Source organism: Arvicanthis niloticus, chromosome 2 (genome assembly GCF_011762505.2).
Source record: "Arvicanthis niloticus isolate mArvNil1 chromosome 2, mArvNil1.pat.X, whole genome shotgun sequence".
NCBI lineage: Eukaryota > Metazoa > Chordata > Mammalia > Rodentia > Muridae > Arvicanthis > Arvicanthis niloticus.
Window position 1 is genome coordinate 99,644,453 of NC_047659.1, and position 16,772 is coordinate 99,661,224.

Sequence of the window (16,772 nt, forward strand, 5' to 3'; positions counted from 1 at the left end):
TGGGTGCCTTTCTGTGTAAATGTGTGCCTCATGTGTGGGTGCTTGAGGAAGACAGAAGAGGATGCTGACATGAGGCACCCATCATGGGTGCTGGGAACCGAACTCCAGTCCTCTAGCAGAGCAGCAAATGCTCTTAGCTGCTGAGCCATCTCCCCAGTCCCTACATGAGGTGGTACTGTAGTTGTTGTTGATGATGTTATTGTTGTTGTTGTTGGTGGTGGTGGTGGTGGTAGTTTTTAATAGATGTGGCTTTTGCCATGTTATTATACTGACATCCTTCTCATTTGAACTTTCTGAGTAGCTGGGATTACAGATATCCACCATGGTGCCCAGCTTTTAAGGTGTGAGTACTTTTCAAACTACATCTGAATTATCATTTAAGGGTATGTATAGAGAAAATTGTTAAATCTCCTCTAAAATGTCTACCAGATAGCTTTCTGATCATCAGGTTAATGATTTATACTTCCACCTTTAAAAATTAGATAATCAATGACCTATTTCCCAACTGTTGCCAGTTGCCCTGCCAACATTGTTATCCTGAGAGTCAGAACAATGACAATTATATACAGTGTCATATTTGCCAGACTAGACCCTGATCCATGCACTTTACCCAGGTTAGCTCTTTGTCTATGTTAACTCCTCTTGGGAATAGAAGGTGAAAATGAAAAATAACTTCTCTGGCTTTTCATAATAACTTATAAACCCCAGGTAAGTAGGGATTGTAACCATGATTGGTCTTCCATGTCTGTGATTTGCACATCTGTGGATGCGATTAATCACATATTGAAACTATTCATAAAATAAAGCATGCCTCTTAGTCAGCATTTTGTTTTTCAAGCCAGGCATGGCTGGACTATAATGCTAGCACTTAGGGGTTGTGGTTATGAAAACTGCTGTGAGTTTAAGACCAGCCCGGTCTACATGGTAAGTGTCCAGTCAGACTCTATCTCACTTTTTTTTTTTTTTTTTTAAAGACAGGACCTTACTAGGCAGCCCTGGCTGGGCTGGGCCATTCCTCCAGCCTCTGCCTTCCCCTTGTCCCACCACATATAATCTCAGCCCTGAGTTTGTTTTGTTTTTTTGAGGCTAGGAATATACTTGGTGCTAGAAAACATGTTCATCATGCACAAGATCCTGGCATTGATCAAAAAATTATAAAAGGTTCCAGTCATTAGTCTCTAAACAATCTAACAACAGTAACAATACTATATAGCCACATTGTTAAAAACAATGTAACTAATATAGCAGCTTTAACACTTATCAGTTATTACCTGTTATCAAAGGATTTATACCTGCCAACAACATAAGTTGGGGAAATCTCACAAGGCCCCACTCCTAGATGAAGAGCTACAATCAATTAATGGCGGCTGAGAGAGGGAGAATTAGTTTTCTCCAGGGAAGGTCCATGAGAGGTTATCCAATCCTAGGTGGTCAGCCTTAAGTAAATCTACTTATGAACTATACTAAATGAACTCAGCCGATTGTATTTATTTGTGTGTGTGTGTGTGTGTGTGTGTGTGTGTGTGTGTGTGTGTGTATGAACTTGAGAGAGAGTGGGGGAAATGATGTGAATACTATGTCTGTGTATGCCTACTGAGGACGGAAACCCAGCCAGAGCATCCCTTCAGCTAAGTGTGTACCCACTACTGAGCATGAACCCAGCCATTTTTGCTTGGGGACCCAACCCTGTACAGATCCCAAGGGATAAATGTACTGTTATATTTATTCTCCACCCTCACCCCACACCCCCAAAATTTATTTCTGTTAGGATTTATATTGGTCTAGGCATGTCATTTTTTTTCTAGTTGGTGTTTTCTTTTAACTTATAGGTAATTTCTCTTATAAATGATGTATCACCCTTGAGTCCTTGGAGGAAAGAACAGTATATAGCCAGAAGTAGCCCCAATCCTCTATTTAGCATTTGTCCCATTGCTTTGAAGAGTGATCAGGCTGAGAGCTATGCTGTATACTTTCTCTCAGTGAGAACTCTGAGTCACTCCGGGGGGGCTCCGAGACTGAGACTCGCTGTGGACTGTGGAGTTAAATGCACAATTACAAACTAAGCCGCTATCAAAATAAAACACTTTCTTTCTAAAAAGAATCAATCCAGGATATGCAACCCCCACCACTGCTAACTTTTCATTTGTTTATTTAACAACAACAGAAATCTTGGGCAAGTGTCATGAGCTCAGAGCTTGGGGCAAAAGGGAGGGAGGCGGAGTGTCCCTTCTTTTCTTTCTTTTCCTCTCTTGACTAAAGGTCACTTCCAGTTTAGATTTGGAAGCAGCTCCGGAAGGCCAGAAGGCCAAACTGGAAGGCCTCAGTTATGAATGACTGCCTGTAGTTAAAGCAATACTTATCCCTTTCTAGCTTAGACATGAATGAGACTTGGACTATGGTTATTTTATTTAGCTTGACAATTGCTGGGGGTAACCCCTAATCTACTTTTCTAACTGCTGGCCTGGCTATGTCTCCAGCTGTGTATCCCAAACACTTGCTGTTTCTCCTGGTCACGTGCTCATGGTCCATCTCCGCTCATGGTGGCTTCCTCCTCTTGCCCTGTCCTTTCTCCTCCTCACCCTCTCTGCAACCCCCCAACCAGATAACACACAATCCCCCCACCTCTAATCCCTCCAGTAATGCCTGTAGCCATTTTTTATTTTAAGCAATAGTTTTAAATTAAGGAACAAGGTTTTCACAACAAAAGCTGGTAAACAAATTTTTACTTTATAACATAGCAATAGACACACTAAACCTCACACTCTGTCCTTGAAGCTGAGCTAGCTCTGACCTGCACCATTTCTAGAACTAACTGGATTGACATCTAGTGAACCCACAACGACTTGCCACCAACTATGCCTCCAGTCCAGAGATGGCATGTGGTACCTGTGCCCCATATGGCCTGTGATTTCTGTCTGAAATCAAAGTTCCACCATCCAGAGATGAAGGCAGGCTTCCAGAGCCTTATTTCAGACTGACAGCCCCACAGCTGTCACTTCAAAAGCTGGGCCCATATGGGGATTACCACGGTGTTTCTCCCATTCTCAGCATTCCTTATGCTTGTAGCTCTTTGTGTGGGGCCGAGGCCTCATTTGCTTTCCCCATTCACTTTGGTGTGTCTATTGCTATCGCCTTTGTTTGGCCCTGAAAACATACATACAGGTAATATTCTATAGCTTGAACAGGTTATATTTAGGGATATGTATGTAAATACATATACAAAAGCAGCCATGAATTTGAAGGCAACCAAGGAGGGATATATGGGAGGCCTTAAAAGCAGCAAAGGGAAGGCAGAAATGATGTAATTCTATTATTATCTAAAAATAAATAGCAAAAGTAAAAAATCCAGGCCCAAATACATTTCCCACAAGAGAGAGCACAGTGCCCATGCAGGTCTGGAAAGCCTGAGGAATGTGTCTGTGTGTTGTGGTTGCTTCTCTCCCTTGGTCTTCATGGCTCACTGTTGCATGGCAACAGCTTTAAAACACCAGCAGTAAAAGTGAACCCAGGTCTCCAAGACTGCACAAATTGAGGCTGGAGAGATGGCTGAGCAGTTTAGAGCACTGACTGCTCTTCCAGAGGACCCAGGTTCAATTCCCAGCACCCACATAGTGTCTCACAATTGTCTAACTCCAGTTTCAGGGAACCAACACTCTCCTCTGGCATCCACAGTACAGGCAGGCATGTAGTGCACAGACATGCATGCAGGCAAAACACCCACACACATAAAATTAACAAATATAAATAAGTTTTTTTAAATCACACAAATTGTCCATTTGTCAGCATAAGTGGGGAAATCTCTCAGTTCTCCCATCTATCTACCCAGAGTGTTCAGTCAGAATCCCCAGGACTTCAGAGAAGAGAAGAGAAGCTGGGCTAAATCAAGGGTAGTTGGCAGGTGCATAGTGCCAAGGTACAGTGTGAGTCTGTGGCATTGTGCCAAGAGTAAGTGTTTGCACATGGGGTCTCAAGAGTTCAGTCCTGCTCGTAACATCTAAAACTGTGGGTCTCAACCCTTGGGTCACAACCTCTTTGGGGGAGTTACATATCAGATATCCTGCATCTCAGATATTTATATTATGATGATTCATAACAAAAGCAAAGTTATAGTTGTGAAGTAGCAGTAAAATTATTTTCTGGTTAGGGGTCACAACAATTTGAGAAACTTTATTAAAGGGTTACAGCATTAGGGATATTGAGAACCACTGATCTAGAAGCATTTACTACATGTTCCTCTGTTCTAGAAGTTTCTGGAACTAACTCTACTTGCCATGCTTTAGGATCCCAAGTGCCATGCTTTAGTTTCCCAAGGCTTGAGAATGTAGCTGCCCCAACCCCCAACCCTTTGACCCACCCTGTAGAGTCACTGGCAATGACCCTGTGAAGAAGGAACTTTGTGGAAACATGACCTCTGTGCATGGAGCATGGGTGACTTCCCTCAGAAGGAACTGTGGGCAATGTGGGTAGCTGTCTAGTGACCCACCTCCCACTGTCCATCAGTGTTTCATTTCCTTTTTGCTTCTTTGTTTTCAGAAAGAACTTTCTGAAGAAGTCAGCCAGAATGGCAGCTGGGCTCAAATTCCTGTCCAAATCCACAATGCCACCTGCACAGTGAGAATTGCGGCCATCACTAAAGGGGGCATTGGACCCTTCAGTGAGCCAGTGAAAGTAATCATCCCTGAACACAGTGAGTGGGCCGGGTGTGTTGACTGCAGGGTATGAGTTCAGACAGCCTAAGTGGGACCAGTGCACGAGTGGCTGATTGACAAGTGCAGAATAAGGACCTAAAAGCATTGTTGCAATAATAAAGAACTCTAGAATAACTCCACAGAATTACCACACTCCTGCCGTTACTGTCAGTGCTAGTAACTTGTGAGGAAGATCAGTCCTTTCAGAATACTGAATTGGGCTCTCTCTACCTGTTGAATTTGATTCAAAGCACATTGACACTGTATTTTGGACAGGCAATACTGCTGGTCCATAGTTGCCTCTGACTGGCACTGTTGGTTTGCCACGTTTGTTTCTGCTCTGTTTTAAACTATTGCTTGCCTTGTTTTTACCCACTCAACCCTTGGGTAATGTGTTTGTGACTCAATCTGCATAGACTATCAAGTGTTTCCTTCGGGTGCCATCCTCATGCTGCCGTGGCTGGCTGAGCTAAATGCCCAACCATGCATATTACCACTTGCCTATTGCTGGAATGTTCTTTGGCAAGAAGCCACCGTGATGCCTCACATGGGCAAAATGCTGTTCATGCTTCTGTAAATCAGGGGAGCCAGCTTTGTTCTGACTCCAACCTATCCTAGGTTGAGCAGAATTAAACCGTTGTTGTAAAATCCTTGGCCAACCATCTTTTCAGCATGACTGACTTGTTTACAAGTTCTTGCCAAACATGGCCTTTGCACTCAATAGCAGATGAAACTGGATAGCTGATGACTTATTTGTGTCTGTTTCTTTCTGAGTCATCCTCAAGCAGGCTCTCCCGTTTAGTAGATTACATTAGAAGCCAGTAGACTCAGTGCCTGGGAAACATAGTTACTGATGCTCGGGAGACTAAGGGCGTCTACCTGGAAGAAACTCAAAGACAGAGTTTCTGATTCAGAAGAGTCAGCTTTACAAACCAAAGTTCAGGACAAAAGATAAGAACACTTGCTGCTCTTGCAGAAGACCAGAGCTTAGTTCCCAGTGACACACCAAACAGCTTACAGCTAGCTACCTGTAACTCCAGTTCCAGGGGATCTGATGCCCTTTCTTGGTCTCTATGGGAATCTACATGCATGTGCATTCATGCATTGTCACACACATTGGCAAATATATGAATATCAATAATGGTCCATCCTTCTTAGAAATCAGAATTTGTAGCGAACCGGTGGTGGCTCAGCCCGTAAGGCCTCTGCCTGCAGAGGGCGTGGGGCCCTCTGCACTCTCTCTCTACCCCACGGGTTTGAATCCCACTTGCTCCTGAGCATCTCCTCCCGCGTCTCATGGGAAAAAAAAAATCAGAATTTGCAACCACAGAAATTCCATTTTTGTGTGTGACAAACTATAAACAATCTTAAAGCTTTGTTTCATAGGCAGTATGTAAAAAACACCAACTATTGCAGTCTAAATAACACCAGGTCCTCTCAGCTATACGTTTCAAATTTTAGTTACTCTCCTATGAGAATCATTGTACAAAACATAATCGCCGCCATTGGTCACTGTGAGTGACAGATGTGCAGGGTCTCTGGGGTAGTCCTATCATGTTTCCAGGCTTGTCGGTGACTGACCTGTCATTCAGTTCATACACATAGCAAAGACACATGCCCACGTGACTTCCTTGCCTTCCAGTACCAAATCCAAATGACTTTTTCAAACATGGATATTGATAGAAGCTATTAGTGAGAATATGAAAAAGTAGTGGGGGATGCGGGTGTTGGAAGGTAAGGGATGGAAGGTAAGCGGAGTGGGGGTGATGAACTCATTGGCTTGAGCACAGTTGTAAATGTATTTACATAAGCCCAGTATGAGACAGAAACAATGATAATGTCCCAGTTAAAGGGGCACCGGCAAAACCCTTACATTAGAGGCTGGGAGTACAGCTTAAGGATACAGCGCTTGCCTAGAATTCATGAGGCCCTGGGTGTCATCCCCTCACAACAAAACCTTCCTGGTAAAGGAGCTCACAGAGACACTTTACAGCACCAAGAGCAAGAAGACAAAATATTGAAATTATAGTCCAGTTTAGGAAAGAACATGACAGCTCCCTGCAGCACAGAGAAGGTGTTTCTGTGTGTTCAGTTGCATGGCTAGCAGACAAACATTGTTTAAATGTCTCTTGGGTTTTTTTGTTGTTGTTGCTGGGTTTTTTTGTTTGTTTGTTAGACAAAGAAATAACTTTGTTATTTCTATCCTACTCTTTTGGCTTACTTTGCACAAGCCAGGTGTGGTGCACTGGACTACTAGCCTGGGAGAGACATGAGGATAAAGAGCAGGAGACCAGCCTGGACTGTGTAGGGAAACCCTGTGAAAGGAAGAGAGGAAGGGGAGGGAGGGGGGAGAAGGACGAAGGGGAGAAAGGGAAAACGCTGTGCACCAAGCAAATGCTAGTTTTCCAAAGTTTTCCTTTTCTTCTGCACTTATTACCAACATTTGGTTTTTTTTTTTATTGACAAGTGAAAGTTACATACATTTGTGAAGTTTAGTATGTCATTTTGATGGGCAATTACTGTGTAATGATACAATCTAATTAATCTCCTTAATTAATACAATCTCCTTAAGATTTATTTGTGTTTTATTCGTGTGCATCATGTGCCTGTCTGTGTCCCATGTGAGCACATCTCACTGCTCTGCACCGGAGAGCAGTGCCCACAGAGACCACGGAGGGTGTTGGAACCCTTCAAAGCTGGAGATTCAGGCGATTCTGAGCCAACCAGCATTGGTACTAGAAACCAAACTTCCATCCTCTGCAAGAGCAGCAAGTGCTGTTAACTCCTGAGCCATCTCTCCATCCCCTGCTTTCACAGAGAGTTAAAACTCCGAATCATTTCACCTTGCACAAAGTGAGAATGATCTGCACTCTTTGCTCACAAAATGGTAAAGGATTTGCAAGTTGACGTATCCTGTGAACTGTTTCCAATGCATGTTTTGGGTGTGTTCCAGGTAGGGTAGATTACGCTCCCTCATCAACCCCAGCCCCTGGCAACACCGAGTCTATGCTCATCATCCTCGGCTGCTTCTGTGGATTTGTTTTAATCGGGTTGATTTTATATATTTCTCTGGCCATCAGAAGGAGAATCCAGGAAACAAAGTTTGGGTAAGTTGGAAACTGACTAGGCATGGTGGTGCACACCTTTAACCCCAGCAGAGTCAGAGGCAGAGAGAGAGGCAGAAAGGCAGAGAGGCAGAGAGGCAGAGAGGCAGAGAGGCAGAGAGGCAGAGAGGCAGAGAGGCAGAGAGGCAGAGAGGCAGAGAGGCAGAGAGGCAGAGAGGCAGAGAGGCAGAGAGGCAGAGAGGCAGAGAGGCAGAGAGGCAGAGAGGCAGAGAGGCAGAGAGGCAGAGAGGCAGAGAGGCAGAGAGGCAGAGAGGCAGAGAGGCAGAGGCAGAGAGGCAGAGTCAGAGAGGCAGAGGCAGGTAGATCTTTGTGAGTTCAGACCGACCTGGTCTACATAGAGCTGGGATGGAGGAGACTCTGACTAAAAAAAATTAACCTCATGGTATTGATGGCGTTGTTATGTCTTGCCTTGTCCTATCTTATGCAAGCCCCGGAGTCAGGTGACTTCCCCATTTAGACCAGTTCTTGCAAAGTCAACAACAGCAAAAAGCAAGAGCAAGCCCTATAATGGGCTCTTTTACAGAGAAGAGCTTCAGTAGGATACACTGTGCAAACTGGGCAGTGTTTAATGAGAAGCTTTAAAAAGGAGACCAATTATTATTGTGTGTGTGTGTGTGTGTGTGTGTGTGTGTGATGTGCACATGTGTACATGTGTGTGCATTTGCACTTTTCTGTGCATGCCTGTGTGGAGACCAGAGGTGTTTTCCTATGTTGCTCACAAGTGTTTTAAAATTAAAAAAATAAAGATTTTTTTTAACTTTGTGTGCGTGTGCATGTGTGTGCGCATGCGTGTGTGCGTGTGCTATCCCACAGGCCTCCTCTAGTGTATTTTTGAGATAGGCTCTCATTAAAGCTGGGGTTTACCATTTTGGCTAGACTGGCTGACTAGTTAGCTGGGGCCTCGGGCCTGCTCTGCCACTGCTCCACCACCAAGCTACATCCTCAGCAGAGAAAAGTTCTGGCTGCAGGAGAACCCTTTATATTTGGTGACAGACACCATACAGTCCTGTGTCACACGGTTCCAATGACCTGTCCTTATGGTTGGATGTCTCTGTTCTGGACAGGGGTGCATTCTCCGAGGAGGATTCCCAACTAGTTGTAAATTACAGAGCAAAGAAGTCCTTCTGTCGGCGAGCCATTGAGCTTACCTGTGAGTTGATCTTTTGATTCACTTTTTGGCAAAAGTTAAAATAGTGGAGACCCAAGATAAGTCTCTAATGAATGCTAAGAGATGAGAATGGAAAAAAAAACACATATGTGTATGTATTTTTCTGACATGTATATACATACGTATGTATGTACACACACACATACATGCATGGGCTTTTGTTTTTGTTTTCTGAGACAGGGTCTTACCATGTAGTTCAGGCTGGCCTCAGACTCATGATCCTTCTGCCTCAGCCTCCTGACTGCTGGCTTACTGGAGTTAAGAAATGAATTGGGGATCCACAGCCTCATAAAACACTGAGGAGGAGAAGAAAAACCTTGTGGCTGATGGGAAATGGGGCAGAGGTCAGAGATCAGAGGTCAGAGGTCAAAGGTTTAAAGGAGCAGTAGATTTACCTGTCCAGCCTCACCTCCTGTCATCCTGGCCACTCACTCAAAGGAGATGGATAGTCTGCTAAGTTATACTGGCAGGCTTGGATTTTGCTGAGTGGGAGTGGGGGGTTCTGGTTTGTGGGGAGGGTAAACAGAAGTTCCTAAGCAATTTCAGAAGCAACCTGGGAAGAATGCAAACATTATCAAGTCCATGCTTCTGGATGTCTAGCTTAGCAGAACTAAACAAAAGAAAACAAAATAGAACATAGCCTGATGGGGTCCAGGCCACTGTGAATCAAAACGTATTTGATGGACAGCAGCATTAACTATGTTTCTAACATAAGATTTTTTTACCTTTTGATGTCTCTGTTCTTGCATTTAAAAACTATTCATTTAGATTGTTTTTTCTCTCTATTAGAGAACAAATTGAGTGACTTATTTTTCTAGGAGGGAACATCTCCCTTCTGAGGCTCTTCTCTTTCAAAAGTTACTCATGCTCCAACCGTAGCTCAGGGTGAACCATCTTCCAGCTGGTCATTAAATGGGTCTCTCTCTCTCTCTCTGATGCTGCACATTTGTTACATACATTATTATATACCACATCCTTACTATAGACAATCTTATTCTCCAGTCCCCTGAAGTACCTGATGTCTTAAAATGAGGTGCCACATACCACATGTACAAGGACAGTTTATTCTCTGTATGTTTCCTATGCTCCACTTACCAGCTTTCCTGGCTGGCATGGGAGGGTAGGAGACATATCCTGATGGCTCTTTTCTATACAACAAATAGGCCTATAGACTCCACCAGCATGCACTCATTGATATGTTTCTCTAACCCCTTTAAAGCAGACTTCTGTGTGAATCTCAGTGCAGACAACTGCTATCACGAAAAGGAAAGGGAAGTGTGGGTCTCATTTTTATAGCTGTTTGTAGATGGTCTTACCTTGAAGGACTGATGTTATTGCCCCAAGTCACAGTACAAAGTTGGGCAAGTGTGTAACTATGACACAGGACTTCCATATATGCCTGCTTATGCTTACTGGAGAAAGCATAGGGCTGATTCTCACGCACATGGTCACTCCTCTCGTAGTGCATAGCCTGGGAGTGAGCGAGGAGCTACAAAGTAAGCTTGAGGACGTTGTGATCGACAGAAGTCTTCTTGTTCTTGGAAAAGTTCTGGGGGAAGGTAAGCCAGCTGCTTTAAAGTGATTTTTTTAAGATTTGAGACAAAGCAGTTGAAAAAAATTTTAACATGTATTCATTGAATAAAATATCAATTTTATGACTTGGAGTTATAATACAAATAACTCCTCCTTTAGAGCTTAAAATGAAAGAGGAAAATTTCGAAACTCAGATCTGACATACGTAAGAGGCATCTGCAGCCTCGGGAACAGAGTAAGCTTCAGAAGTGTGAACTCCCTTCCTTTATTGCAAAGCATGTGATTCATTGGTTATTATTTATTATTATTATTATCTATTTAGATGATTGGCATTGATACTCATGTTAAGGTATTGATCTACTTAAGTTGACGAAAGTATATACTTAAATTTTAAAATTGTTTTAGCAGGAATGATGGCATTATTAAATTTGTGCTTTGGGCTGGGAATGTAGCTCAGTGGTGCTTCCTAAATGTGTACAAAGCCCTGAGTTCTGTCATAGCACTTGGGCGGTGAACAATACTGTTTTGTGGTCTTTGGTACTATTTCCCATGTTTTCCTATAAGTATCTTGAGTCAGTTATAATGGTTGGTGAAGTGGCAAGCTAAGTAAAGTCTGTACTACTCAAACTCACAGTGCCAGTGTGCACGTGTGGTATGCACGTATAAGAGGCCTGAGCAGGCTCTGCCCGATGTCTGTGGATGACTCACTCCAGGACCACTCACATCTGCAGTTCTGTGGCCAGGAGAGCATCTGCACAGCATTGCATAGATACTGCTTCACTTCACAGGAGAGTTTGGGTCTGTAATGGAAGGAAATCTGAAGCAGGAAGATGGGACTTCTCAGAAGGTGGCGGTGAAGACCATGAAGTGTGAGTTCCTGGCGTGGGACCTGTTCTTCTGGGGTGGACGGTTACCCCAATGTCAGGTGCTCCTTGTAGAACAATGGTTGTGCTCTATTCTCGGTCACCGATGGGTCAGTTGGTGTGGCAATCAATGTGGGAGCATGGTCACCAGCAGAAAGTACAGGATGAGCTCTCTGTGCACACATGCATTGTATATTCTTCATGCTCAGAACAGTATTTTCACTTCCACCAACTCTATCTTAATCCCCCTCACCCTCCATTACCGAGTACAGCTAATGGTCCCTGAAGTGAGGCATGAGTCCTGGAGGCAGAGGGATCTAGTGTTAGTATCTGACCCCTGTGGGGCCACTTCCGAAAACTAGCTCCCACATGAATTACATCACCATGGTTATCAAAGATTGAAAGAACAGCCTTGGCTTCAGAATCTCCCTGTAGTTCAGGAGTACTCACCTAGCATGCACAAGGCCCTGGGTTCCATGCCTAGCACTGTGGAACATAAAATAAAAACCAGGTCAAAGAGAGCTTGTTAGACTTTTAACCAGGAGCCCTTGACATTGTGACCAAAGATTGATGGTGTCCATAGGGTGATATGGTCACTCAGAGTGCTATTTTTCTGAGGGGACAAAAACAAAACAAAACAAAACAAAACAAACAAACAAACAAAAAACCCTGATTATGTGGCGAAATAAATGTAGGTCTCAAATTTACTAAGAAAAAGAAAGACTCGTGAGAGCCCATTGGCCTGGGGTTGGTTCTTGGGGAAGAGTTTACAGACAGACCTCCATCTCCTCCTGTTGGGTTCCCTGATGCTCTGTAGCTAAGGGCAACAGAGAGAATGATGGTGACAGCTGTGCTGTAAATGTAAAGCTTTGAATGCTTTTTCTAAGCTTTCTGTGCTCGAATGAAATAAATATATAACGAACTGTTAGAATAGTGCAGCCCTGGCTAGGTACCGTCAAAGGCCGTTTTAGTCACTAGCTACACCCTGTTCAAGAAGTCCCCTTAAGACAGGCCTGGCCTCGTGTTTTGTCTATTTTGTCTATTTTTAATTATACTGAGATAAACATAAAATGAAATTTGCCATCTTAAACATTTGGGATTTAACCAGTGGCACTTAGCACCTTCCTGTTGTCAGGAACCATCCTTACCATCCGGTCTTAAATGTCCCATCTCTTCTAACCAGACGCCATTCCCCACCCCTCCCCACCCAGGAAGTAGCACTCCCATTTTTGTCCGGCTTTGTCACTCTAGGCACTGCCTAAAAGTACAATCAAACAGGATTTATTTTCTTGAGACTGGCTTGTTTCAGATGACACAAAGATGACACAATATTGAATTTTATTTAAAATTTCATTTATGTGTGTGTGTGTGTGTGTGTGTGTGTGTGTGTGTGTATACACACTTTGTACCATGGCACATGTGTAGAGATCAGAGAACAATTTGTGGCCGTCTGTTGTCTTCTTCAACCCTGTGGGTTCCCCAGGGATCAAATGCAGGTCATCAAGCTTTTGGGGCAGGTTCCTTTATCTACTAAGCTGTCTGAATGGACCAATGCTGAATTGTAAAATAGTTCTCTTAAACTGGTTACATTTCAGAATTTTGCTACGAAAGTACACCCAGCTCAGTTGGAAATCACTTTGGATTTGGGGAGAATAATTTTTCCTTATTAAAATTAAATTAACATTTTAAAGGCCAGTTTTAGACTGACAGAACAACTGAACAAGAAAATCCAGTCACCATAAGTTCCCTGTCCCCTCACCCACGACTTCTCTTTAACGCTATAAGCAACCATCTTTGATTAGTCTATGTCCAATTATGGGCTCACACTCACATATCATCAACCAAAGCTGTTTGCTTTCACTCGTGTCCACTGCTGGTCTTGTGTGTGTAGTTCTGTGGTGTTGGACAAATGCGTGAATGATGTATGTCCTCCATATGGTATCATGCAGAACAGTTGTGCAGCCCTAAGAATCCCTCCGGTTTCACCACTGGCTTCTCTCCTTCCAACCCCCAAACACTGACAAGTATTCCTTCCTGCCTCTATAGTTTAGGAGTTTCTATTTGTTTGAAAGGAGGATTTGTTTGTTTGCTTGTTTTGTTTGCTTTTAGAGAAAGGTCTTGCTCTATATTCCAGGCTGGCCTCTTGAATTCTTCCTCAACTTTCCCACCGTGAAGCCTGGTGTGGTTTTTCATTTTACTATACCAAGTGCCGTTCCTGGCCCCCACCCCTGAACTGACTATGTTGGTCATGCCTTGCATTGCCGTCGCTGGCCCCTTCCCTTTAACGGAATAGAATGATCACGCCTTGAATTTTCATCTGCTCCTCTAGTGGACAACTTTTCTCAACGGGAGATCGAGGAGTTTCTCAGCGAAGCAGCGTGCATGAAAGACTTCAATCACCCAAATGTCATCCGGCTTCTAGGTACCTCAGGGACATGCCAGGCCAAGGCTGGGGGTGGGCTTTGCTGACCCACTGTGTGCCAAAAGGGAAAAAGTGCCAGTGTAAAGAGGTTCATACCAAAATTTACAACACTAGGTTTGTCCTACTGTCTGAGGCTAAGAGTAAAAATGGGTTTGCATTTCCTGGGTGCTGATGGAGTTAGCCTTCTGAGTGTGCTAAGTCAGAGACACGAGAGTCACTCATGTGATGGTCTTTGTTGAATGGAGGTTGTCTGTGAATTGAAAACCAGTGAAGTCAAGCTATAAACAAAGACATCTCTCTAAATAGTCTTTGAGAAATAATTTACGAACCAACGTGTGAGTCATGGCACAGTGACTATTTCATAGATATGACTGAATGTAATTCAGCTTTATATAAATATCTTTGTGAAAAAAATTCTATAGACATGAGTATCAGTGCATGATGTGTAAGGGGCACTATTCTGAGATAAATAATCTGGAAATAGTGATTTTTTTTCCTTCCCTGCCCTTTGCCTTAGTCCATAATAAAATTTTGAGCAACCTTTCAAGGTTCTATATGGCTGCAAAGAGGTCTGAAAGCTAAGGTTTGGGTAAAATCTCATGTCAAAGAAATAGCTATTGTTTGCAGTTAGTGGCTTTAGCAGACTAGGAGAGACATTGGACTTTGCTTGACAGGTTACACTTTGCAAGCCTAGCATCGGGTGACGGGCTCCTTCTAGAATTCCATACTAACACACTGCAACTTCAATCACTGAAAGTTTAGAAAGAGAGGTGTTGACAACAGGCCCTCAAAAAATGCTTAATAACTCTAAACATCTGGTTACAGTAGACTTTTTCATAGGGGCTATTAGCTAATTTGTCCTCAGGTTCTCTGAGGTGTCCACCCTCAGTCATTCAATCTAACAAAAATAGAACACAGAATCCTTGACTTATAGTTGTCTTTTCTTATGACATGTTGATTTATGAGAGTTCTCTTACAAACACTAGCCAGAAAGAAAGATAGAGCGAGAGGAGTGAGGGAGAGAAAGAGAGAAAGAGAGGGAGAGAGAAAGAGAGAGGGAGAGGGAGAGGGAGAGGGAGAGGGAGAGGGAGAGGGAGAGGGAGAGGGAGAGGGAGAGGGAGAGGGAGAGGGAGAGGGAGAGAGAGAGAGAGAGAGAGAGAGAGAGAGAGAGAGAGCGAGCGGTCATGCAGCTTGCAGGTGTTGCATATCCTAGAATACACTGTGAGAGTCCCAAGCCTTTGGTTTTCACCTCTTGGCCTGTTAGCACATGGCTTCAATTTGACCAGTGGGCCTCCAGGGTTTACGTGTTCATACCTAACAAGGGCTCTTTGTAACTGGTCCTGTTTTCAATTTCAGGCGTGTGTATAGAACTGAGCTCTCAAGGCATCCCGAAGCCCATGGTGATTTTACCCTTCATGAAATACGGAGACCTCCACACCTTCCTGCTATATTCCCGGATAGAAACAGGACCGAAGGTAAGAGGCCACTTGTGCTGCCTCTCAACTGTTTCTGAAGCTTTTATGACAGCTGGGACAACCCGGGTGTCCCTGAAAACACAGAGGACACTGGCCTTGGTTCAGAGTTCATTATGCACTCGGGGGTTAAACTATCTATGGTCTCCATCTTCTTGCCAGGACTATGAGTGTTTATTCTTGTTCATGGTGGGAGGAAGCCAGCTGGTTCCACAATCTTGAGCCAGCATCTCCTTGACTGCCACCTATGGACCATTTACTCGCCACAGGCTGGTAAAGGCAGCTCTCTAAAGAGATGTGTTTTGTTCATTTGAGATAAGTTTATATTATTAGCCCAGGCCAGCCTTCTGAACGCAGGAATGATGAGCTTCTACTTGTCCTACCCAGATCTCCTAAAGTACATTTTTCAGAGTCCTTGCTGGAGTCATGGGTCTGAGCCTTTGAAGTGTGAAATATTCATTTGTGAGTGTATCCTCTATGGTCCGTAGTAAGATGGGTTGTAGGTAGATATGGCGAGGTGAGAGGACCCAGCTGCCACCCTTGTTTCCTGGTACACCCCACATTGACTAACACCGTGAGAACTACACAGCCCTGGCAATTTGGGTCATAGCCGGAGAGCCAGTGATAGGTCATCCCAGAGATTTAGGAGCACGAATTTAAAGGCTTGCTCTCTTTCCAGTCAGTTTTTACTGTGGACTTCAGGAGCTTACGCTAGAGACATTGCCATGGGCCTCCTTATAAAGCAAGCACTTTGTCCCTTCTTCATGTTCCCTGTAGGCAGAGTGACTGGCGCCTATGAGCAGGAGCTCTTGTGTCCATGGCATGCCTAGCCTGGTCCATCATTCCTCTCCATTGGTTCACTTCGCTGTCTGAGGTGGCAGCATTACTGCAGGGCACCCACAGGGGAAAATACAGGGCTTATGCTGTCAGGGATCACCCTAGATTCGGACAGAATTTACAATGTCCCCAGTCATTGCTGCCCCAAAAATGCAGGTTGCGGGAAGGAACTGTACCAATCAGCCGATACCTGAGCCTCCTCTAACACAGCTGCCTCTGTCCCCTTAGCTGCCATCAACAGCAGAGCTCTAAGGAATGTAACTGCAGACAAGTGGTTTAAGTTTTCCTTTCAGGTTTCATGCTTTGGCTGTCTTACCTGAGAACTCTTTACTAACCCCTTGTTTAAATTGCCTTTTTCCTGCTGCTTTCTAAAAAATGTTGAGATTTACATGATATATTTGAGTATTCAGTCCATTTTGAGTCAATTTTTATAGAAGGTTTGAACTTTAGTTTAAGGCTTCTTCAATTTATTATCACCACCACCACCACCACCACCATCATCATCATCATTTTTTGATTGGCCAGGATCTCATGGGGCCCAGGCTGACTTTTAACTCACTATATAGACAAGGATGACCATTAGCTTCTGATCTTCATGTCTCTGTCTCTAGCTCCGGGGTTCTGGGTTACAGATGTGTGCCACCATTCCCTGTGGTGCTGGGGA

At 43.9% G+C, this 16,772-nt stretch overlaps 1 protein-coding gene across 1 annotated transcript in view; it reads left to right on the top strand.

Annotated features, from left to right (window-relative positions):
* Positions 1-16,772, top strand: part of Mertk (MER proto-oncogene, tyrosine kinase) — a 99,896-nt gene that overhangs the window by 64,113 nt on the left and 19,011 nt on the right. Inside the window, 7 exon segments of the mRNA XM_034494690.2 lie at positions 4,534-4,687; positions 7,642-7,795; positions 8,878-8,963; positions 10,445-10,540; positions 11,303-11,383; positions 13,707-13,799; positions 15,156-15,274. Coding sequence (XP_034350581.1) covers positions 4,534-4,687; positions 7,642-7,795; positions 8,878-8,963; positions 10,445-10,540; positions 11,303-11,383; positions 13,707-13,799; positions 15,156-15,274 — 783 coding nt within the window.